The 25,933-nt window shown below is 39.6% G+C and overlaps 1 protein-coding gene across 2 annotated transcripts in view; it reads left to right on the forward strand.

The window, feature by feature from the left end:
- The window catches only part of PDGFD (platelet derived growth factor D), a 134,829-nt gene that overhangs the window by 77,458 nt on the left and 31,438 nt on the right, over positions 1-25,933 (forward strand). For both annotated transcript variants that reach the window (XM_072326705.1, XM_072326704.1), the window contains exons 3-4: positions 3,226-3,406; positions 25,189-25,248. In XM_072326705.1, coding sequence (XP_072182806.1) covers positions 3,226-3,406; positions 25,189-25,248 — 241 coding nt within the window. The remainder of the gene's footprint in view (positions 1-3,225; positions 3,407-25,188; positions 25,249-25,933) is intronic.

Below are 25,933 nucleotides of genomic sequence, written 5' to 3' on the forward strand. Positions count from 1 at the left end.
ATTGCCGTGCACTCCAAAAGCCAGATTGCTGCGATGCTGCTTACATCAAAAGCTCAAGTCTCAGCTTCCCGCTCTCTGCCTGATCATGCCGTCATTTACACCTTATCTATGTGGAGAACTCCGTTGTTAGGATTTCTGTACACCCAGCCCCTTCTTATCTTATCTTCTTTGGCAATTAATTTGCATTTATAGGGCTTGGTACCTCTGTAGGGTTTTACGGGGTGGATTTCTGTGTGTGTGTGTTTTTGCTTTGTTAATTTTGTGTGTTACCAGCAGAGAAAATCATTTCTGCAGGTTTGCTTTCCATTTAGCACTAAAGGAATGCAGACTGAAACTGGCTTTCCTCCCCTTGCACGTTTATTGTCTTGGCAGCTTCTGCTCTGCTCGGGTATTGCTGGTCTGAGATCAGCAGCAAAGTAATGAGTTACCTCCTAGCACCACAAATGCTTTCCCAGATTGAGAGTCTGATGCATACAGAAGCGGCCTGTTAATATTTACATAGTGAATAAACTGTGGCTGACCTTAAATCATTGCCTCTTTGAAACAGAGGGCTAATTTACTGTGGAAAAAGATGGAGTATTTTCTTTCAAGAGCCATTAAAGGGGGTGGCACAAAGAGGGGAAGTCAAGCCATTATCGGTGTTCTGGATTTTGACCTTCTTGGAAGACAGTCCAGCTGCTTTTCCCAAAGCAGCCAATTTAGGATGCAGAGAAGAGCAAAGATCTCCTATAATCCATATGTCTATAGAAGCTGGAGAAATACCACATTCTTTTCAGAAATTGAGCTTTCCCTGGAGTTACTGGAAAACTTTTATTTGCTTCCAGAGCAAGGAATTTCTCAGGGAGACAACTCCTGATGGCTCTATGCCTGTTCTTACTGTGTGCATAGTTAAATTTCTTTGTTAATGCTTGAAAACCAAGTGCTTTCTTCTGCTTTGGTACCTGACAGTCTCTCCAGTGCTGCTGTAAAGAGACAGCTAGGCATGTTTTTAATCAAATACTGAGAATACTAAGCATGTGCTTAATACTGTGCATGTTGGACGGGTAACTCAGGGCCTCTGCTTCCTTTTGTGTTTGCTTTTGATGTTTTTGTTTTTTTTTTCTTCCCAGAAAGTTCCTGGTGTTTTCATTTTTCACTAATGCAAATTATTGTAATTTGCATACTATTAGGCTGAACTGATTGAAGTTCTGAGTGAAAAGGTACCCTTTTGCAGAGCTGTTGCTGCAGGAGGGGAAATACTGAAGGCTTTGCAGATTTTTCTAGAAGCGTTGTTAGATTTCTGTGGGCACTTGATAAGAGATGATCTTGAAAAGCAATTAAGTTCCCCAGCCTCTGGAGCTCTAGATAGAAGCGTAGAAACAATTGAGATTGCACCAGCTTACTTCCATGTTTTTTGCAGCAAAGCCTCTGCTGTTGAAAGGAGAAATACGATCTACCTCAGAACTCTGTGGATTTGCCCCATTTTTTCTAGCAGTTCACGGAATCATAGAATTGTAGAATCATTAAGGTTAGAAAAGACCTCTAAGATCATCTAGTCCAACCATCCACCTACCACCAATGTTGGCCACTAAACCATGTCCCTCAGTGCCACATCTATGTGTTTTGTGAACTCCTCTGGGGACACTGACCCCACAAACATAAACATTCTCCGCAGCCCCCAGGCAGCACATCGATCCCTTTGCCAAGCAGGTGGGCTGCGCCTACCACATCCATGGCTGCCAGAGAGCGGGGCCTGGCCAACAACAGTGGAGAGAACCCAGAGACCACTTTACTTCTGTCTGGAACGTAACTTTCTAATATCATAAAAACCATTTGTTTGTTTCAGCAGGGTTTGGGCATATGTAGTTATTCAGTTACGGCAAATCTGTTATTTTCTGTTCTATGTAATTTGGTGGTTGTGGATGCAAAAGCAGCAGGGCTGATATTCTCAAATTGCAGTGTGCTTGGATTTTTTCACATGGGCACTCAGCAGAAAAAGGAAAGCAAGACTGTTATAACAGAACTATTCATCTCCCGTGAGATGGGACAGTGGCGGGCGCCTGGTCCTCATGCCCAGGGCATGGGGAGCTCTTCATCAGCATGCTTCTAGTAAGAGTTATTTACGAATCATTTAACAGTCTTAACTCCTCTTTGGAAGGAGCATGTGGCTGGGCAATAAAAGCCTTTCCTGAGTAGAGACCTCCAAGGTTTTAAAGCTTAGCACTGCTGTGGGGATGGCAGCTCTCTCCATCTCTCCTTGCCTGTACTCATCCTGCCCACCTTGTCATCACCTCTCCCTTGCTGGCTGCAATATGTGCAGCCTTACTGTTAGTTCCACAGATATCCGGGGACTATTATTTTCATAGATGTAATTAAATCAGGACTGTATTCTCTGGCTTGCTTTTTTATTTATTTTTTTCTCCAGTTCAATAAATGAACTCAGTAGATGACCCAAGCCTACAAACAAGCAGGCTGTGGTAGCAAATGCCATTTACCGTGCCCTCCCATCCCTGGGGTTTGGTGCTTCCTGCTCCTGTCAAAGCCAAGTTTAGGCTCAGGACCACCAGGGACATACCTGGCCAAGGCATGACCTTGTGCAGACAAGAGGAGCACTCAGGCAAACAGCAGAGTAGTCCCTATTTTCTGCTTGAAAGCCTGAAATGTCATTCCAATTGATGTAACAGGGAGCATCTTAGCGCCTACATAGAAGATCCTAACAGTCATCCTTCATCAGCATGTCCTGCCCCTTGTTCCCCTGGCATCTCCTGGCTCCTGCCCCAGCACAGCAGACTGGAGCTCGTGGATGCTGCTGCAGGGAGTTCAGGACCACCAGCAAGTGCACAAGTGCTTGCAGCTGCTCTGTTTGGGCAGCCTACATCAAATAATATCTTATCAGATCTCTAAATTATTTATCCACCACATGAAGTGCAATGCGTGTGTTTATTGTGCACCAAGCACATCTAAGTGCCTCACATCGCTAATACAACATGGCTGAAAATACTGCCTGTCATGCTTCAGGAGTACCAGAAGTAGCCATCTGGGCACTCAAGCAGTTGCTTGCAGCTTAGTATATTATGAGCTAAGCAAGCGTGTCTACTATGTATAACGTTTAGCCTGGAGTTTTGTAGCAGAGAAAAGGCCCAGTTGTCAGTTCATCTCCAGCTTTGCACCTGTCTGTTTACAGCCACCAACTGAACCAGAATCAGTGAAAATATATATATATATTTTTTTTCCATTGGTTCCCAGGTATGACTTTGTGGAAGTGGAAGATTTATCAGAGACCAGCACAGTTATACGAGGACGGTGGTGTGGGCACAAGGAAGTACCTCCAAGAATAACATCAAGAACGAATCAGATAAAGATAACCTTCAAATCCGATGACTATTTTGTGGCTAAACCAGGATTCAAGATTTGTTACTCCCTTGTGGTAAGTCACCTCTCCGTCTAAGAGATGAAAGACAAATTGTAGTGTAAGAGTGTCAATGCTTGAAGACTGAGTGATGTAGCTAACTGTATTAGATCAAACACTAATTGACTAGAAGCATTTTCTTTCCAGTGGCTACATTAATGCATCTCCAAGTAGTTTTGACATTATGTCATTAACTATAAAATAAAGTCAAGTCCAGGCCAAGGTTTACACTAATAATACATTTCAGAAGCACTAACACTTTCTGCAGTGAGGCTGCACTGCCAGTGCCTTGACAGATGCTGCAGAAATAGTGAAAGAAATGGCTGCTCTATAAATTCTTTTTTATGTTCATTTGAGGTCAAATAAAAATAACTCCAGGGGTTATTGCTGTGATTCGGAGTTAGATGCAGAGCAGTTTATCCTGCATGTGATAAAATTCTACATGCAAGGCAAAGGCTGCTACGGTTCAGGCTGTATTTTTAACCATGTATAAACATGCATTACCAGTGTATCGTGTACAGTTTCAGTTGAAAAAAATTATGTTTATTTAGTTTTTGCCTGTAGAGAGCAGGAATGTGTATTACTTCAAGTCATTTTTGATAGAAATATGTATTCCTTGCATTGTCCTGATTAACATTATAATGCTTTTGGTACAGTGTAGCTCAAAAGAGGCAGATTTTGCAAACACTCAGGAAATGGTAAGCAGTAATTTATTATACTGTCATCATTATATTTTCATATCCTTTCCAATTCTTACTCTCCTTTATTCAGTCCACTGTTTTTAACAAGAATAAGGAGGCTTAAAGTAGCAGTAATGTTAATGCTGTAACAGAAGAAGTCCACTGTTTGAGTCATTTCACTTCAACCTCTCAGCTTTGCATGCATGTATGCCTATGTATGCTAAACAGAGCCCATAAACAGTGCATTGTCAAGACAAGTCTAAAGCTATAAAGATTGTGCTCCCTTGCATCTAAATTGGTAGGCTTATAGTGGAGTAGGGCATTGCTCTCTAAATCCTGAGCTTTAATTCACTCTAATTTGAATGTAATCTTCACAGACTAAAATTTAAGCAGAACCCTGTGTGAAAGACCACTGGGCATAAAAAAGAGACAGTGAAGCTGATTCTTTACCCTGCTTGTATTTCAGTACAGCAATAAAAACTGATGCATTTAGCAACCTTGATTCCAGACCACGTACAGCTAGTCTGATAGCATTAGCCTTTCCAACAATGAATGTTATCGCTCAAAACACAGGATGCACTGCACTGGAAAGCCCAAAAAGCTACTCTAATTTCAAATCTATGAGTAAATAGAGAATTTTATACTCTAGCCAATGAATACACAAGAATATGATCCAAGTGCACCCTCCGAATGAAGTATTTTTAATCTTTTTTTCTCAAAAGAGAACTGTTCGGGCGGTCAGCAACGTTTGTACATCACAGCAAGATGGGGGATGATTTGTACCTAGCTGGTTTTCAGATTCTAAGCCGTCCTACCTAAAACTGCAGAATTAATATTCAGTCCATTCCGTTCTTTTCCGACAGTCCCCGCAGACTCTCCAAGCTCAGTTCACATAGATATGCTGAGCACTGCTGACCCCTGAAGGTTGAACTCATTGTGCATTTGTAGGCGGCAAAGAAGGGAGCATTAACGAAGCATGCAAAAACATATGGCATTTCGTATCAGACAAAATGAAAGATCTTTACGCTGCTTTTTTTTCTTTCCCTTGTAACCTTCTCCTTGACAAGGCTATTTCTGGGAGCTTTCTTGGAAGAACGTGCACAAGATACGTGCAAATCTTTACCTCCCTTTTTTTTTCTTGCTGTATGCAGAGTTTAGATGTGCGTGGCAGTTGATTTCTTTGTATACCTGAATCTAACTGAAATTTTTCCAAATATATATATATATATACATATGTATATGTATATATATATATATATATAAAGCAAGCAATTTGGAGTGTTCACTTGAGTTTATTGATCAGCTGCATCTTCTGAGCTTAGTGCCAGAATGGTTGGGTTCATATCTCCAGCTGTGCATGCAGTCTGACAACACTGCAGCATTGCTTCCTGGCCTACTCATTTATGCGTCTTGAAGGAAGTCAGTTAAGTTCACTTCATTTGATGCAGATCAAGTTTTTACTTAGTTCAGCACTCTGCATGAGGCACAAATGATGTTCCACCCAGCTTAGCAAATACGTCCTTCATTATCTTCACATACTTGTGTTTCTGCATTAACTTCACATTTCAGTACCATTTAGAGAAACAAAAAGGGATTATTTTTTATAGGAGGCATAAATTACACTCATATCCACGAAGATCACATTTGCCCTTGTAAAACAAGGCATGCAACATAAGCAGCTCTTGTGAGATGAAGAGGCTCAGTCAACTCAGGGTGCTGGGATTAGAATTCAAAGTAGCTCTGAAAAATTGGACTGAAGAAATGCAAACATGATCTTTAACAGGAGAAAGTCAAAAGCCATATGGATATATGGGAGCGATTAAATGCCCAAATATAAGATAAGGGGCAATGGGCAAGGGAGCTCATCTGTGAAAAAAAAAGAAACAAAAAATCCCCCACCAACCTCTGAGCATCTAAAAGCAGCATCCAGCAGTTTTTTGCTTGCTAACGCTGGTTCTCTTTGTGTTTTCCTTTTGCTCCTCCTCTCCCCATCTCCTCTACCCATCTCTGCCCCTGCCCTCTCTGCTCTGGGTCTGAGGGAATAAGAATTCTGGAGGATGAACAGGGTGGATGTTTTTGGAGGGAAGGGGGGAGATCCAACATGCAGCTGGTCTTCTTAGAACCACAGAATATTCTGAGTTAGAGAGACTCACAAGTATCATTGAGTCTAAATCTTCCCTTCACACAGGAGCACTCAAAATTCAAACCCTACATCTGAAAGAGTTATCCAAACACTTCTTGAACTCTAGCAGCTCGATGCCATGACCGCTGCCTCGGGAAGCTTGTTCTATGCCCACTGCCCTCTGGTGAAGAACCTTTTCCTAATACCTAATCCACTCCTTCCCAGTGAAGCCATTTTACTCCATGAGGGTGGAAGCTACAGGGTAGAGTGACTCCAGGATCTTATTAGTGAGTTTCTTGTGCCCAACCACTTATCCCAGTTTTAATAAATCAAGTGTCAAGTGTCCTCCTATGGCAAGAAGACAGTCATACTCTGTGATGGTCTGTGATGGTGCAGAAGTAGGTAAGTACGTGCAGCTGGTGGCTCATGTCTAGGGATGTTTTATGTCCAAGGCTCACTGCTGTATCTGTGCAGTTTGTTGGAATAACCTGAGTGTCCACATGAAGAAATGTCTCCCTTGAACATCTTTAAAAATTGTCTTTTCCTTCAAGCTTCACAGATTAAGAGCAAAAACGGTCTGGAGTAAACCCAGGATGGCTATTAGGCATGAGCCTCACTTAACTGCAGATTTGTTTGAAATTCTTCCCTGCCGTTATCAGTTTAAGTGCTTATTTCTCAAACAAATACATTTTACTCTTTTTCAGAGGGTTACCTTAGAAACATCCATTTATGATAAACAAAGCACTGAGATATACCCATCTCTTTTTTCCTCACACTTTATATAATTTCTCACTCTATGGACATAGTGTTACACAGCAAACACTTATGTGATACAGAAGAAAGTAAGTTATCTTTGGTTACTAACACAGCTGTTGAGGAGGAGGTAGGCATTGTTGGGAGAGAGGCCTCTGGCGCACTTCAAAGCAGGAGATGTGAATTTTTCCATATCTTTACAGGTGCAAAATTTTATCCTGCCTTTGCTTTTAGATCAGTTACCTCAGCTGAGGGTTCTTCTGTGTAGCTTAGCAAGTTGATATTCAGTAATCATTAAGAATACAGCGTCAACTGTTTTGAGATGTAGTAATTTAAATTAAATTGCACGTGGAAATAATCCTTGAGGTCATTGTGCACAGTCCTGTTTTTCTCTCTGAAATGAAATTCTTCCAATGACCTCATTCTGAAAGGGAAGGTTAACAAGACTGGACCCTACATTTTACAACTACGTTATAGGGACATTTACTAAAACAATCTAGGAACTAATTCAGGAACGTGCTCCAACAATGAAAGTGAATGTTTTGAATTAAAATTCCCTGCCCTGCATCTAATTTCATTTTAATGAGACATCTAGAAAATGCTGGATTCAATTTGCTAATTAAAACAATAATTTTAAGTTTATTGGGAAAGGCACGTATTTATTATATGTTTATCACAGTAAATTGTTATTACTTTGCTAATCCTTTCGTTAGTCTTAAATTAAATCCATATTTTGGAACCGTGACTAAAGCCATTGTTGTAAACAAGAGCTCCAAGAAAGCTTGGAATTAAAACGTGTATAAAGATGCAAAATAAAAAACGTTTACATATACATCTGTTTACAGATCTATACAAACTTAACTGCTTTTACTTTTCTTTTCTTTTTGGTATCATTTGTGACTAGGAAATATCACGTCGTATTAATAACAAGCTTTGACTATTTGTGAATTGTAAACCAAAAATGATGTACGTATGGATGTAAAAACAGAAGTTTTCCCATGATATGTTTATGTGTCAAAATGTGCATCAATGTGCTAGATCCTAAATAATTTTGATCTGTTTAAAATGATGTTCATTGCGTGAAGAAGCCTTACAAAAAAGCAATGGAATAATGATGAGCTTTAGGTTTTGATCCACTGTAGAATATTGGAAAAAAATCAACTTTATGCCAAACATTCAAGATGTAGTTCACTACTTGTGGTCAAAAAAAGAACATTGATCACAATGTGGGTTAAAGCAGCACAGGCAGACTAATAAAATTTAATTACTTTCACATGCAAAAAATGCTGACCAGTTCAAATACTAGATTTAAACTGTTTGGTACTTGGCTGTTAAGCTCACAAGAATACACCAAAAATTCAAAGCACAAACAGAAAATTTAAACGTACAGAATAAAAGCCGATCATGATACTCCTACTCACATTCATTCTGTATTAAGTGAGTGGCTCCCTCTGATTTAGAATATACTTTTGCATGAATAATGCAACATTAGGATGTAGATTTTTAAATAAATCAATAAGCAGACTTCCTTGTAAGAGTTAATAGGATAGTAAGAAGATTCAATCACCAGATTCATAAAGACCATAAGGGATGATTGATTCTTTATCACTGGCCCCAGGGCTGAATCCAGCCCAAAAGCTGCATGAACACTGCTGTCATTTTGTTTTAGACTGTCATTTCTTTCTCAGAACAGACACTTCCCGTCCGTCTCCAAGACAAAGTTTTCCATCTGAAAAGCCATATAATATATCACATGTAACAACAGTCATGATAATGGTGCATGAGCACCTTCCCCATTTTTACATAATGCACAGAAGGAATCACAGAAAATTTCTGTAGGTAGAAGAGAAAGGAAAAGGGTGGGGAAGGGGAATGTCTTGGTTAATTAAATTGTTGAACATGAGCTAGATCTCACAGCGAAGAAGCCAGAGCTCACACATATGGAAGCTTTATCAGTTGTCCTGCTTCTCTTTCTCTGATTTAGGTTTTGTTTTCTTGTCTATGCTAGGCATAAAATATATATAAATATATATATACATATTACTACCAAGTAATCCATGTGCAAAACTCGTATGTGAAAACAGATTTTGTTAAGTTCTTGCAAAAACCTAATTCTGTGCTTCTGCTCAAGGCATATAATCCTCATAAAATTAATGGCCACAGGTTCATCTTTCAGTAGATAAGTAGTTAATTACTTTCTCATTAGATAAAACTTGCCCAAAATCTTCAATGTTCTTTTCTTAACTTTACATAAACAGGCTAAGAGATTATCCATGCACATTGTTTTGACTTGCCAAGGTGCTACAGTGATTTAAAAAGCAACATAAAATAACATGGTAAAAGGAGAAATTGTGCCTCTGTGCATCTGGAGACATGGAGCATCTCAGGCTACCAAGATATGAAGAGGAGCATTGCATTCCTTTTATTATCAATTCATCTTACAGGCCAAACTTGTCCTTCAGCAGGGTTTTATGGAGAAAGGAAGATAGTTCAGTAAACAAGAGAAACTGTGATAGGCAGGAACGTTCCTGTGGTGCTCAGAGGAGAACAAAAGATAGTGAAGAAAGAAGGAAAACTGGAAGTCAAATTGCTCAGTGATAACAATGCTGGAATAACTGGGTTGAGAAGGCACATATAGATGGGCAGTTACACAGGCAGCATTATCTGCTCCTGAGGCAACCAAAGTTCCTAATTAAAAGACTCACTTTAACATTTGCATCTAAGAGGCACATACAGTCAAAGAGTATAGTTTTTAAAGAGAAGGGCAGCAGTCATGCCAAAAGGCAATGGTTAGAGAAACAGAAGACCCAAACAAGCAAAGATTCTTACCATTTGAAAGGATAAATAAAAAATCCAAAAAGCAGAGATAGATAGTGTGACAAACAACATCAAGCTACATCAGCAAGGATGAATAAGAAATCTTCCATCTTTTCCAGGAAGATGTCCAAGTATCATTTGCTCTTTACAGGGAGAATGGCAGATACTGGAATCGTTCAGAATTCAACTGATAAAATAATTGTTTTAATCAGAATGGAAAATAGCCCTTATTGTCTGTGTTTTCCCAGCTGCAGGCATGTGTACCTGGCAGTTTTGTTGTTAGAACAGCACGGTGGAGAGCTGGACATTTGTTCTCCTCCATCTCTGAACTGCTGACAGCTCAGTTAAAGCGTGACTGCCTCACAGAACATTGTCATCAATCTGTCTTAACATAACAGCAATCCTGTCTATGTTCAGTTCCTGCTGAAAATACTACATCTTTAATCAAATGGTGTGTTATGCACTGTGTGTGAATTCACCAAACTCATGGCAGGGGCCAAGGACAAGAAAATGTAGCACTTTACAACTTCAAAGGCTTACACAAATGCGAGCGTGTTATTTCCAAATCCAGCATCCTGTCCCAAATAATTGACTCTAACAAGACTTTAAAGACATGACTCCTTTAGAGCAGCCTTAGATTTTGAAATATTGCATTTCCTGCTGGCAGTACATGCCAGTTTTAAGAACGCCTTAGGAAGTCAGTGACCCAAAGAGGAAATTCCTACTTTTCCAAGGTAAGTTAAAGATACAAAGATGAAAGCAGAAAAAGACCAGTAGAAAGATGGTACTATGTTAAATAATAATAATAATAAAATATATATATATATAGTTTGTTTTTGTGGTAGTTCTTAAAAGCCCTGGTTAGCATCAACTAGACTTCTTGGACAATACAGTAGAAGCAAACTGAAAGATGCAAATTCAAGAAGCATGCAACCATATTAACAGTGAGATTTAAACAACTGCATAGTGTGTACAAATAGACAATAAGGGCAGCAGGTATGCTGAAGTTGTTGGCAGCTGTATTACATCAGCAAAATGATGGCTCCATTGTTTTTTAGTTAATGAAGTGGGCTTCATTAACTATAACTGTATCTGTGGAATGCGACCTTGCTAGGCTGCTTGGCCATGTTAGGGAATGTGTGAAGATTCATGGTGGTTTTTCTATCCCTTCAGCTTGCATGTCCATGCTGCTTCTCAGTTCAGTGTCAGTGGAAAAAATAAAAAATAAAAGAAAAAAAAAAAATTCTAATCTTCTCCCAGTTCTTCACATATCAAGCAATCCCCATTATAATATGGAGGAATACAATTCTAGTAGACTTCCAGTGTCTCAGAACATTGGAAAGATTATAAGTAACCATTGACAATGAGAGAAATAACTCCATGATTCCTAACTATTTGTAATCCTTGTGAATGAGTGACAGTTAAGAAAAAATAGACAGAGTGTATTCAAGATATTTTTGTCCTAAATCTGTTCTGGGGAAATTAATTAGTTTGCATAAGGATTTATGTTTCCTGGCTTGCCATTCTTAAATCAGTCACTTTATTTACACCATATGTTGTGAGGGTTTTTGAGGTTATCCATAAAGCAACATTCTTAATCAGCAATAGGCATTTATGGGTAGCAGAAAGTTAGGAATTTAAAACTTCAGTACCTGAAATGAAGAGGGATGTTTACTGTGCCATGGGATAGGGTAGAATCCAATCCTAATGCCTGCCACAGCTCTCTGTATCTGCATAATCAAGCAGAAAATGATAGCTTGGATGTGGTATTTTAGTATTGTAAAAGGGAAGGCCCCACTGCAATCTTAGTACCATTTCTATTGGAAGACACCACAAGGCTCCTAGGAAAGACCTTGTAGTTGAAATCTATTGTAAAGTTGACCAATAGGAGGACACCACAAGAACCACAAGTTGAGTAGCAAACTGAATGGTAGACATGTGGACCACTCTACACCTACACTAAAGAGGAAGATTAAATCCAATCATTATCAGTTATGTTTACCCCAAACGGTACCACAGTGCATATGAGAATAAGGTGATCTTACAGTAAGACTTCTTCAATAACACCCATTAAACTGTCCATCACATTAGCTGTTGGGGACTTTGACTTGAGGATATAATGCTGGCACTGTAAATCCTTATTCTGTCCTTTACTACCAACTTTAGAATGTTAGCATGTGGAATAATATATGAAGAATTTACCTTTTATTTGCTTTGTTAACACTGGATAGAGGTTTTTTTTTATAGAAATCTAACTCTAGATTACAAAATTGTAGAGAACAGAGATGCCATTTTTTGATTCTGCAAGAGATTAATTAGACATTAGGCTTGTTTATCAATGCTATGAAGAGTTGCTAAGTAACTCTGGTCTGGCTGCAAGGGAAGAGGAAATGATGTGTTCTTCCCAGGCTGTGTTTCCTGTTGATCAGTTTCTGTTCCACTTTTGCACAAAAGCTGAAGGTGCAGTTTAACTTCTGTGTGAGCTGATTGTGTTGGAGAGGAGTAGGAAGACAGTCTGCTTTCAGGTTTTCCTTCTGACAAAACTCCAGCAAAAGCGACTGGTGAATTGAAATGTGCTGGACCTCCAACCTACACTGAAGAACCTGTGAAAACACTGCACAGCAAGTGTTAATTGCAGTTTTCTTTTAATTCAGAACAAGACTTGCATGCCTTCGTGTTGCATGTCTATTAGAGATGGGCTCCTAGGCTCAACTTTATGTTTTCTATGACACCAATATTATTTATGCAGCAATGTGTCAACAGGATTTTACAAAGCCTGGCAGCACAATCTTGCTACTGGTCTAGCAAGTAGCACTGGTCTTGCCCAAGTTTGCACTGAAGGTCTGTTTTAGCCTTAGAAACACTCAGTTCAGTGTGTTTTTTGTCATTGTTGGCAAACCAGGGGAAACAAAGCATGGTGTGTGATGCGTATTTAATTGCTTGCAGAATAAATGCTTGCCTTGTTTGTTGCAACAGCTGTAATCACTGGAAAATACTTACAGTCCTGGATCAAATGATACTAATTCATTTTAAGGTTCCCATGTCTAAATTTAGAAGAGGTTGTAGGCTTCTTTTGTTATTACTCGGTAATATGTGATGCGGCCAAACATATAATCTGAGAATTTAGAGATATGAAGTCATTTGGCCTATTTTGCTCTGAGGACAAGAATTGTCTGCTTTGTAAGTGTACTGGTTGTTCATCTGTTACAATTTTTGAATATAACAAGCGTAGGAGCATTCCTCATGGGATATTTAACCAGAGATTTATAAATCACTGTCAGACATTTTTTATTTATAAATATATATTTTATAATCAGTTTTAATATCCTCTTTTCAAAAGCAATACCATTGCATACAATTACATTCCTTCCTAATTTATGATTAAGAAATCTGTTCTGTCTGTCATGGGTGTCTGTGTGTTTCAGATCTTTGTAGAGTGCTTTCACACTTCTTTGTTTATTGCTTAGTCAAGCAGTAACAACCGTCTTCAGCTTTTAATCTTTCAAAATAAAGAAATAAATCAGGCTATCCCATCCAAACAGAGGTTTTTTAATGTTCTTTTCAAAACTCCTCCACCATTTCTCAGCTTTTTACAGCATCTCTACGATATTAAAGGGAACTGAATCTGGTGGTTCAATTGTTTCATCACAGAGTCATAGAATTGTAGAATGGCCTGGGTTGAAAAGGACCACAGTGATCATCCAGTTTCAACCCCTCTGCTATGTGCAGGGTTGCCAACCACCAGAGCAGGCTGCTCACAGCCACATCCAGCCTGGCCTTGAATGCCTCCAGGGATGGGGCATCCACAGCCTCCTTGGGCAAAAGAAAAGTTACCAGGGCTGTCTGTGTACACAGTGTTACCTGAAACCATCTGTCTGACTGTGGCCATGTTGGTTGCTGTGACACTAGGAACTGTTAGCACCACCTGTCTTTGAGCTCCACAGTTTCCTAGGCTTATCTCCCTGCTCAGCTTTTAATTTAGAAAGACATTAGGCTGCATTTCTCTAGGGTGAACTTTCCTCTTGCTAGACTGTGATAGTATTTTTGAGACTTCCATGCCCTCATGAAGACAGATATGTTTTATGCTGGGTTATTTTTTTTGCTGCTGGCTGCAGCTCTCACGAGCCTTATGGTGGCGGCTCTGGGCCAGGCCCTACAGGCCCAGACACCTCACAGCTCCTATTTCCCCACCTGGAAGACAGGCACACAGGTCCTTTGTGGAGTGCCATGAACTTAACTTTGGCAAGACACTACAGAGGCATCCTGCGTTGTTCCTGTTTTCAGTCAGGGATTCTGTACCAGCAAGGTGGGCTGCATTGCCAGATTGTTAAACAAAGGGCTTTGTCAGCAGCACTGTTCTGTTTGGATGTCTGTTTATGTGCCAGACTTACCTGAGATACTCTCTAATTTAAGAAACCGTCTGACTACAAAATGGAGAACAGCATATCCAGGTTCCAAACCAAGAAGATGAAACAGCAAATCTTGGCATCAGAACACTCTGAACCATAGAGCTTTTTGCTTCTCGCACGAGTCTGGTGGCTGGGACAAGGCCAGTGGCTATTCTTACCATTCTTCCTCCTTGGGATGCACTGTAACTGGAGCTCTTGCAATCTCTACACTTCTTTTTAACAATTTTTAGTCTCAGTCTGACTCTGCAATTTCAGGCACAGGTCATCAGAAAAATTCCTTCCCCTGTGCTGAAGAAGCCCCTGTGCATGCAAGCCTGCACTGTTCTGTGCTCAGTACATTGCTTCTAGTGCAAACGACCTTCATACTATGCAATTTTTTTTGCAAAGACAGTCATAGCATTGCATAAATCTGATTTAGATCTTTTAATACATACTTCTCTGTAAAATTTGCAGCCTTCTGTTTTACTCCGAGCACTTTATAAAAGCCCATGTGTATCTTCGTAACAGTGTAGATGACAGATGTGTCACAGGCTGTTTCTGATTTTTCCTTATATATGCATATTCACACTCATCTGTTACTAGTTGCAGAGTTCCTGTTCACTTTAAACTTGATGAGACAGATCTTATTAAAAAAAAAAAAAAGTTACATAAAATGAACTGTCTTACAGTGAGCTCTGTGCTACTGTACTAAACATCTCCTCAGATCAATTGCTTATCATACTCTTTTGCTTACAATTCCCTGATTTCCAGACCATGTGTTTCTATCCATGCTGAACTGATATATACAGTATTAAAATATATACATGTATCACATTTCCTATATCTTGTAATACCACGAAGAATGCAGTTCTGTTTTCCTGTATTGTCAGTTTGATGACAAGCCAATGCCTAATTAGAAATGACCACTCTGTGGAGTTTTTCTTCAGCTGTAGAAATCAGACAGCATATTGTCTCATTACATGTTCTTGATACCAGATGCCACTGAAGTCCACCACCCCATTAGTCATAGAATGAGACTTAAGTACAAACTCCTGCAGTATCAGACCCTTTACTACTGAAGTCCTTGTATCCCAAATTGTCAGCAGGAACTATACAGTTGCCAGTCAAAGACGCTAGCCATGAGCCAAAGCATAAGGACAGGTTTTTTTTTTGCAATCTCACATTTTTAGCATGGTTAGTTTGGGAGCTAGCACAGATACTGCATGCAGACCATTTCTCATAGATCAGTACCTCATTTCATATACTAATGTAAATGCAGCCCAAAAGTTCTTATGAGGAGATTGGTCTTTTCTCTAATGAATTACAGTCAGTGGCATCCATGAGTTTATACAGGGGAAAAACAACAACAACAACAACAACAACAAAAAAACCAGCATTATTTAGTTCTAATAAAAAATTAAAAAAAAACAAAAAGAAAAAGAGAAAAAAAAAGAAAAAAGATGAGTGGTCAGAGCAGATAACACAAAGAAGAAGAAAACAGGATACTCCACTCACTTTATAGATAGTTTATCTCCATAATAAATGTGTGGAAGTAAATACCCTGCTTTGCTGTCTTAGCAGCAGCCTTGTCCACTGGCATTGCTAGCTCCATACTAGTTAGGGAACATCTTCCAGGTGCGTTACGAAAGAGATCAAAAGCAGAGAAAATGCTTGTAATGCCAGCACATGACATCTGGAGGTTTTCACAAATGCTGATCTGGTGGGATTGTGGCTTGTTCAGGAGGGTTTGTCATCCCAAAAAACAGCAGACAGAATGGATGAGAGAGCTGAATTAGGACCAGCAATAAAAGCTCAGGGTGTAGTTTGAGTCCAGTAAAAAATGCTGTCTGATATTCAGGAGAGACTCGGTTTTTTAAACCACAGATCAGAGTCCTTCTGGCAGAGACTGCAAGAGATCTCTCCTAGTGTTTTCTCCCTGTAAGTCTGCATTGCTGAAGGAGGTGAAGAACCTGAAAGCCTGGCCTGCTCAGACCCCAGCCACTTCAAGGCGGTGATGGCATGAGTCTGGAGTCAACTTGACATCCCCATAGATAAGACTACCAAGCAATTTCCAATTTTTTACACTAATACCAGGACTAAAGTGCTTAAAACTGATTGCTTGTGCCTGTTGGGTGGTGTGCCTATTGTGTGGAGAACATGTTTTCTAGCAAAGCCAACGGTGCCCACAGGCCTCATGGTCTTCTGAGCACAACCCTGCCCATGGCAAGAGGATATACAGATGCTCACCTGTACTCCATCAGTGAGGAAAGGACCCTACCTCTTCCCATGGACCCTCTTCCCATTAACTCTCCTGGGGAGTTTTGCTATCCCCTTGTAGTGGGGAAAGCCTGCTCCCCACACTCTTGGAGTATCACCTTGCGTGCCATGCTACCAAATTACTTGCAGATTGTTCCTCTTTTCTCTGCCCAGGATCTTGGCACTTGTTCCTTTCTGAATCTGTGACATCAAATATGATTTCTGGTTTAGACGTGTTTGGTTTTTTTTCCATTTACATTCTTCTAAATGAAAGCTTATTTTCCTTTCCTACCTCTGCTACTGACCTCTGGTAGTCCTGGAATATTTCTTTGTATTCAGTGGTCTTTAAAAGACCTAATTTATTTTTTTTCCAACTCCTAACGTTTTTTTTTCCAGCTTCAATTTCTGTGACATTTTCTAGGTCATTAGTGTTAAACTGAAGTAAACTGTTCCTCTAAATTTCCATTGCTTTAAGAATATTTAGCCTATTGTAACTCTACAGCCAGCCTTAGTCTACTTAGTTAACACTTGTATTCAGTCTGAACTTAAATAACAACGCGTCACGCAGTAATGCTGACCCAGTACACACCTTGCTGGTTCTGAGACTGTGATCTCAGTTCCATGTTTTAGATGGATTTCCCAAACTGGTAAACAAATTCCAGAACTGATACTTTGGTTAGGCTGCTTACAAAAAGGGGGCAAGATAAAGATGTTTTCATTTTTGTCTAGTCTTCATTCACAGTATTATTTGTAATTGATGTTCAGAAGAATGGTGCATAAAGGAAATGAGAAGCATGACTCTACTTAAGGTAACGATATTTAGCTTGAACAACAGTGTCACTTCGTGCGATAGACTTGAGCCTGAAAGCCCAGTCTGAAAAGTTTGCCTACTATTAGACCACAATTAAAGGCAATTCCAAACAAACAGTACCCCATTGTTACTTGAATTAATCACCTGCTTTTGATCCCATCAAAAGCCTGGAAAAACTAAGAGAAATTGGTTCTTGTATTCCTCAGAGATTATGTATTCTTGCTATTTTTATGATTGCTCTTATAATCTTAGAAACTTTATATAGAAGTCCTTTTATGTTGTCCTAAAAAACACAGTGCCTTCCAGTAAAGGCAGGAGGGTGAACAAATTGTTTTGCTTTGCATTATCTGTGAAACACAACACATGCTCCTGCTGCATGGTTACTGCAGAATTTAACAGCATCCTCTGGGAGAGAGCTCAAAAACAAATGGATCTTTCACAAAAAATCAATAGGCTGGGATTGCTGCGAGGACAGCTAAGGTCCCTTCTGGTACCTTTTTTACACCGTCTCCTCAGCTTTGGAATTAAATTTGCTTAGCTCCATTAGAGTTCTTCATTATCATTATTATTCTCCTTGCTTTTTCTCACACCCCTCATCTACAAATGTGACTGTGCATATCAGAGCACTTAGGAGATACACCTTATGGAAAAACAGGAAACTTGGAATATTAAATGAAATTAGGATGTTTTTCTTAATGATTATTTTCAAGTGACTATACAGTGTACATAAGTCTATAAAAACAGGTAGAAACCCAAGAGGAAAGGAAGAAAATGAATAGCTGTCCCCTTTCCTTCTAACCATGTACTGAGGCCCTGCAGCACATTCCCTTTTAGGATAAGTCATGCCAACAAGAATAACCTGAAATAACCAGCTGTCTCTGCCTTCTGTTAACTCTGGAGGACTTTTTTTGCCTACCTGGACACTGCAGGGCAAGCAGAGTGTCAGCTTTCTCAGTTTGGCTCGGGGCAGATTCCCCCATTCCCAGGGAGCTGATTCCAAGAACCCTGCCAGTCAGCATGACAGAAGTTCACCAAGGTCCTCCTCTCAAGGGCGCTGAACTCCAAGCTGGAAGTTTGCATCTCCTGGGGACAGTTCTGCCCAATCTCTTGCTCACCTTTCAGCTCCATGACATCATCCACTTCCCACAGCTGTACCCCCATAGGGCATCACAGAGGGACTAGAATGCTCTTAAATTGGGACAGTACTGTGGCCAGGTGCACTTGAACACCAGAGGTGTTTACTGCAGACTGCCTGCATGAGAATTGCTGGCAGCAGCCAATCTCTTTTTCTATACAATACAAAGATCACAGGGAGCAGCCACACTATTAACTTCACACACCTGGGTTGCATCCCTAGAGTGATATACAGTAAACATGGGGTCTTGTGGTTATAGCAAATGCAGAGAAATATATAGCATTAATGGGAAGAAGAGTGGCCAGGGCTACTGCGCGCTCATTAGACTGACCTAGATAGCTTACAGGGTGCTTGGCACTGGAGAATATAGTTAAGTACAGGAAAATAGAAAAAATCCACATCTGTTTATTAAAGGAGCTCCTGTGAGGCCTGAGGAATAGTCTGAGAGGAAGGAAGTTCTGCACAACAAAACTAATCAAACTTCAGAAGAGGATCTTACCTAGCACGATGCAGAAGACAGTCACTTATCTGGAGGAGGTGGCAATTAACAGGAGATGGCAATTAATAAAAGAGCCACATTGCAGTTGAAGAGGATACAGTTTGCTGTAATACAAGAGGGAGTATCCAACAAGGGAGAGTTTGCTAATGGGGATTTCTAAAGGACTAGTATTACGATCAGCTTTATTTTTGGCCAGAAGGACAAGACCACAACCTGCCACTGTAGCGTGTTAATGAATTTTTCAGCACACACACAGAGATAAGGTGCATTGCTCATGAACTGGAAAATCAGAATATCAGAGAGGAATACTGGGTGACCTGGAACACCAGAGAGATGGTTTGCAGTGAAATGGAACCATCCAGGAAAGATCAAGGAGGTCACTCAGAGATTAATAGTAAAAGCGTTAGTTGCTAAATGGCATCTCACTGGTTAGCATAGCTGGGGGAAGAATATCTTTGGGTGTGCTATGCATAGAAGTAGTAATGAGGCAGCAATTGCACTTTTCTGGGATACTTTCTGCAGTCCCCATAACACAGGGCAAACACATCTTTCTTGGACTGTGCTCAGGGAATGGCCACAGGACTTTCAGGGGAGGAGAAGACATTTCTCAGCAAGGGCCAAAACAACTTGGGCTTGCTTAGCGTAATAAAACGGATGCTGAGAGGAGATAAAACATCTCTTCAGAAGCACTGCAGGAGGAACACTCCAGAGAGGAAGAAAAGGACAAAGCTGGCACTTCTGTAAGTGCAGTAAAGATAAATTTAGCTTGGAGACAGCCATCCAATCTGAGGAGTTTGAAAGAGGAAGGAAAACCTAACTAGGTTCAAAATGAACAGAGCTACTGATGATGATGGATCTGCTTGAAATCATTAGAGTTTGGAAGAGGCAATGTGGAAGATCGTGTCAAGCTGTGCATCTTAATATCTAAATGCACTGGTAAAATGTACTATTCTGGTAAAAATGATGAAGGGGGAACTGCAGATATTTGCAGTGAATTTGGATTAATTCCTATTTTACTTAACTGCAGTATGCACTGGATTTGCTACTAACAGAATCCTGTGTACATAGACATCTAAAGATAGGCTTTGTGGTGAAAGGGAAGTCAAAGCTAATGCACGCTTTGTGCACCATGGCAAAGTCCCATGAGCTCCCTCATGGGTGTGGGCATCAGATGGGGAGTTCATGGGCAGCTTAATGCTGGGTGACATCTGATTTTTCAAAGGCACATTTATTGTCTCGTTTCAGCGTGTACTGACTGACCTTTTAGAAGGATCATTTAAATGTCAGGGTCTTGGCCACTGTCGTGCTATACCAGCAATGTTTAACTCCAAAATTAGGTGAAGGATGAAAAGAAGTATTGATCAGACATCTTTACATGTATTTTTCTGCTTCAGTCTTACTTTTACTTTAAATGTATCAAACCACAGTAACCTAAATCATTATTACAGACTTAAACTTTGAAATGTTGAGCATCTTATGCTTCGTGCTCAGTTATAAGCAATAAAGGTGTCAGAGCAAATCAAGACTGATTTTATATGTCATTTGGCACTAGTTAACTAGTCATAACTGATAAGGTTGTACCACTGATATGTAGTGGCAATTGGGCTTCAGAAACTAATTTATGCCTTCTTTTAAAGGGCAGGGATCATAGTATCATGCTTGGGATCAGACACTTGGTGGTAACTGTCTGACCTTTTGTTACTGACCTTAGGTGTTGTGGATGGCATGCCTTATAGAAACCAAGAAAGAGGAAGGAAAATTCTATGAGGTTAAATTCAGTTGTTCATTTCTTATCTGTTCCAGTAATAGTTTGCATCAGAGGTAACATATGATTGTACTTCCAGCTAGAATATGGCTGCCTTCAGATTAGAATCACAGAGTCACAGGATGGTTTGGGTTGGAAGGGACCTTTAAGATCATCCAGTTCCAAGCCCCAGCGATAGGCAGGGACACCTCTCTCTAGACAAGGTTGCTCACAGCCCCATCCAGCCTGGCATTGAATGCTAGGGAGGAGGTGTCAATAACCTCTCTGGGCAACCTGTTCCAATATCTCACCACCCTCACAGTAAAGAATTTCTTTCTGATATCGTCTGAATCCAACGTCCTCCAGTTTGGTGATTTGGCCATACACGTAGGTAAGAAAAGTGCGGCTTGCTGCAGGAAAAAGAGTTAGCGTTCAGCATCCTGAGGACAAGTAACAGTAAACATCATTCTGATTGAAATGTGATGGACAAAAAACATAATAAGGGTATTTCAAAGCGTACATCTTTATCTTTTTATTTATCATTTGGAATAGAAATCGGAGTATACTAAAACACTGCATGGGAAATTATAATGAATCAGTGGAGGTTTAGAAACCTGAGTATTTGTAACAGCATTATCTTTAATGGAACTATGACTTCTGTTTTGCCCGTTACTTGTCCTAACACTGCTGCTGTTACACAGTGTGTACTGAATTTGTGTTTATTTGCTAGAAACATCTGCTGCTTTCTATATAATATCAAATACCAGTGAATTTCAGTGTTCAGAGAAAACAATGGCATTAATGCTTCCTATAGAGGAAAAAAAGAAAGACCTTATTGCAGTTTGTTAGAGTAATTTGATATAAGTACAATTGCAAGCTTATCTGCATATCAGCTACCTGTCTGCTCACAGCTCTGAGTACAACAGATGCGTTCTGAGTATTGTTTTAAAATAGCTGCCATCTATTTTTCTATTATTAATTTTAATGTTTGGATAATTTCATCTCTTCTTAATTTGCTCTGTATTTTCTTACGTGGTTTCCAGTATCCCAGCCATTCAATTTTGTGCTTTAGTGAAAGATCCTTATTTCTTTCTGTTTCTGCGTTGGAACTCTTTGAACATACTCCATCTTGTTCTCATTTAGTTTTGCAGAACCTGCCTTGTTGCCGAGCATATCCCTTAGCACTCTGCAAACCTCTAGAAGCAGCTTCTCTATTATGTGGTTTGAAGCTAACATCTAAATACTATGAATGAACTGTGTGTAGTGCTGTAGAGCTCAGTACGTTCAGCTTCTCTATGCTTTTTTGTTTTGCTATTCTCATCATTCCCTAGTTTCATTATCTCCTTAATTTCCTTAAAGAAATAAACTTTTACTAAATCTAGTTAGCCCCAGAGACTGAAGATTGTGACAAGCAGTGAGTTTACAGAGATGTGGGGCTGCTTCCTTTATCTGGAGGGAGATCTGTCAGTGTTGTGCCTGTGCTGTTGCAGTTGTGGCCTGTCTCAGGCACCACACCTGGTAAGATCTCCAGCACCAGCATGATAAAATACTGGATTAGAGTGATAAAGCGTATAAAAAATCAAGGACTGCAGAAATACCAGAAAGTGCTTCTTGTTTGTAACTTGAGGACCGGACTGCAATTCAGCATGTCTCTGAGGACTCACGTTGCTGGATTTGTGGTACAGCAAAGGGAGTCATGGACAGCATGCTTTGCAGACTGGCAGGCTTCTGACAGGTTCAGCATCATCCCTGGCATCTTTCTTATGTCTCCCTGTTCCCACTGACCTTGTAAACCCCACGGCTTGAGCCTCACAGCTCCTTCACAGCCAGTGGTATCTATCTGCAGTCTCGTGCATCCTTGATTGCAGCCATTTGGCCTCACAATCTCCACTTGTGAAAGCCTCTAGAGAAGCAAAGTGTTGTCCATGTCTCCATCTCACTTACTGAGATCAGTGCTCAAATACAGAGCGCAAACAGTGTCGGTCTGTGAGGAAGAGAGTAGCTTATCTTTGTCTGAAACACATCTATGGACAATATGTCAGTGTCCATACATATTTAACTCTGAGGACATGTACAGGGTTTGGCTTCCTGAGGTGTAGTTTCTTTCACAAGTATCTTACAAGAAGATAAATGAAAGCCCTGTAGTTTTGCTGCTTGCAGAACAATAATTGCAGTGCTTTTGGTGAAGTCTTGTGTAGTGCTATGTTACCGTGATGCAGATTCACATAAACGAGGTAGTATGAACTGAATAGATAGCAGTGAAAATACACATGTCTTTACGTTCTTTTAGGTGAGAAGAAAAAGAGTTTTTGCAATGATGAGAACCGCATTGATATCATTCCTTGAAATAGCTGCAAGCAGAAGCCATAGATAATAATAATTTTCAAACTGTAGAAGTTGAAAGCTTTAAGAAGCCAAAAACGACTGCAGCTGCCTTAAGTGATGGTGGAACAAAGCCATCTAGTTGTGAATAGTTTATGCAGATGAAATATAATCACGGAATCAAAATATGCACTCATCAGGTTTGCGATCCAAGAGACGTGTGTACCACCTGCCTATCTCAGGGTGTTGGAGGGGCTCCATGTCATCAGCCATCTCAAAGAATCATAGACTAAAGAAAGAGCTTTGATGTCTACAATTAGATAGCACAAGGGAGCCGTCACTTCAAACACAAAATTATTCCTTGTCTGCAGACTTGTCTCCAAGCATTCAATGAGGCAGATTGTTCCTGTTTTAAAATAATGCTTCAGGACTCGATGCCACTTTTTTCTGGAAATGATAAATGGAAGTTAATGACAGATAGGAAATGATTTCCAAGTTTTGCAACTGGCAACTACAACCAGAGGATCCACGAGCTTTTTAAATCCATTTCTATGCACTTCAGAGCATTGCTTGTCAATAACTGGGCAATCACATTTATAGAAAATTTGGCCAAGGTAACCCACCACTCCTGAATTATTTATGACCTGATCATAGCATTTGTTGATCTGTTTACTCATTATAAAATGCCTGCATTAAATAATTTTCCAATAACCTTTTGCTTCTGTATTCACAGAAGAAAATGGCCACTGTAATTATTAACGTTTTAATAGCCCTGCAGTTTTGGTGATCATGTGGTGACTCTATAGTTTGATGGGGGTACTTAACTTCTACCAATCTTACGTACTAAATAAATCACTATAGTTCCGCTGTAGGAACAATATTAAGGAAGAGTAAGAGTAACAATACTGAGTAAACAATTTTGTGTCTTTTAAGACATTTTAATTTCTTTTTGCAGCAAACAAAAAATGGTTAAGTACCAGATATATGAAATTTGTATCTAAAAGCAACTCTTATTTCTTGACAAAGGAATCAATTTATTGATGAACTCACAGACTATGTTATGATTTTTCTCTTTTGAATTCATAAGAAATAACAAGTATGTGCATATATATATGGTCCCATGCAGTACTGAGTCTAGGACCAGGTGAATAGCATGTCTTCCATTTCTCCTTTCTAAGTTGTCAACTTAAATGCACAGCAGAGACTGAGTCTCTGTAAAATGAGATCAGACATTGATCCATCTTCTTTAAATTCATGATGAATTCCATTATTAGAAATGAAAATCTTGGTATACTGTCACTCCAGTCCATTTTCCTTACCTGTCTGTTCATGCCGATCATTTAAGTAATGATTGCCCATCACTAGTCAGATGAGTGAGCTGGGATTCAGCTACCCACAGATCAATGTCTATGTACAGTACTGACATCTGTATGTAAGCTAGTTACCTCAGGCTGCCTTTGTGGACAATGGAGAGGAAAAAGCATTTTTTTGGTATCTAATTCATGTCATCCCAGATTAGGTATCAGGAATAGATCAGATGATTTGCATCCTAAAAATGCTGGTTTTAGTTGACTGTGAATGGAAAGAAGACTGCCTTAGATGATCACTTTATTCAAAGTTAGATGATATAATCCCGTTCCCTTGCTCAGCTTAATCATAAATACCCAGATGAGCTGTGATATGATCCTCCTAATGTAAATGTATAGTGGCTGTGTTTCTTGGTCTAAATGGCATAGTGTCATTCAGTGCTCTGCACAGATGAACAAATCCTGTTCAGTACAAAGACCAAAAGGAGGACAGTCATACTGGGACTGCATTGCGAATGGATTAATTTACTTTGCTTTTCACCATAACTAAGTACCCAAGGTATGTCCACATTCTTTTCATAATGGCTCAGTTTGGGAAACAGCACTGCACTCTGACTGTATATGTACAGAAGTGGTTAATACTACTTAGAAGATATATGAAATGGTCTTGACTAGATTAGATCCTGTTATTTAGAGAAATGTGTATCGTATTACAAATAATAATAATACCTGGTCTTGCCTCAGCAAGCTTATAAAGGGCTTATTTACAGAGAGTGAGAAGGGAGAAACCTAAATGAAAGCAACATTATCCCATGGAAAAGTTAGAAGTTATATATGGCAATTCTTCTTTCATGGAATAGAATTCAAAGAGCTGATGTTGAATACTAAGACTTTTCATGTTCGGTAGTTAATTTTGAACAGTGCCTTAACAGTGATTTTTTCTGTGTTTTTTTTTTTCCCCTTTAGGATGATTTCCAGCATGCAGCCTCAGAAACCAACTGGGAATCAGTCACAAGCTCTGTCTCAGTAAGTAGTTTGCTTCTATTCTAGACTGATAGGCATGAATCCAAATCACTATTATAGTGCCTACAAAGAGGAACCATGTATTCACCTTTGGCAGAGGATGAAATAAGTGATTATCAAACTCCTGCTATTTAACTGATGTTATTTAAGGAGAAAAAAATTCAAAGTATGCCACAGCTGTTGTGACCAGCCATTGGGAAAGATTTCTTGCTTCCAAACTGACCCTGCCAAGATGAAAATAAAAGATACAAACTCTTTATTGTTTTCATTTATGAAATGTTCTTGATCTAAGTAGAAGACTAAAAACAGACTGACAGAAAAAAAGGATTTTGCTTTTCATTCTTCATACAAGATCTTTTTAAGATTTCGTAATAAAACACTTTATCTGAAGTCTCCGTATCCAGCAATGAAATTTGATTCAGGAAGAGGAAGAGGAAGGGAAAGGAAAACAAAAGGAAAAGGAAAACAAAAGGAAGAAAAGGGGAAGGGAAGTGTACAGTTATTTTTCTCTTCATTGCACTTTATTTGTGTCACTGGCTAAAAACCTGCCCCCTCCCACATTTCTCAAGTAAAATTAAATTGTGGGCCCATATTGTTAGAAGTAGCAATGTAGCATTAGACTTCTTTATCTGGGCTGCCCTCTTACACATGAGTGCTCAAAGCAGAATTTGAGACCAGTGAGATCCAT

The sequence above is a fragment of the Excalfactoria chinensis genome, chromosome 1 (assembly GCF_039878825.1).
Source record: "Excalfactoria chinensis isolate bCotChi1 chromosome 1, bCotChi1.hap2, whole genome shotgun sequence".
Classification (NCBI taxonomy): domain Eukaryota; kingdom Metazoa; phylum Chordata; class Aves; order Galliformes; family Phasianidae; genus Excalfactoria; species Excalfactoria chinensis.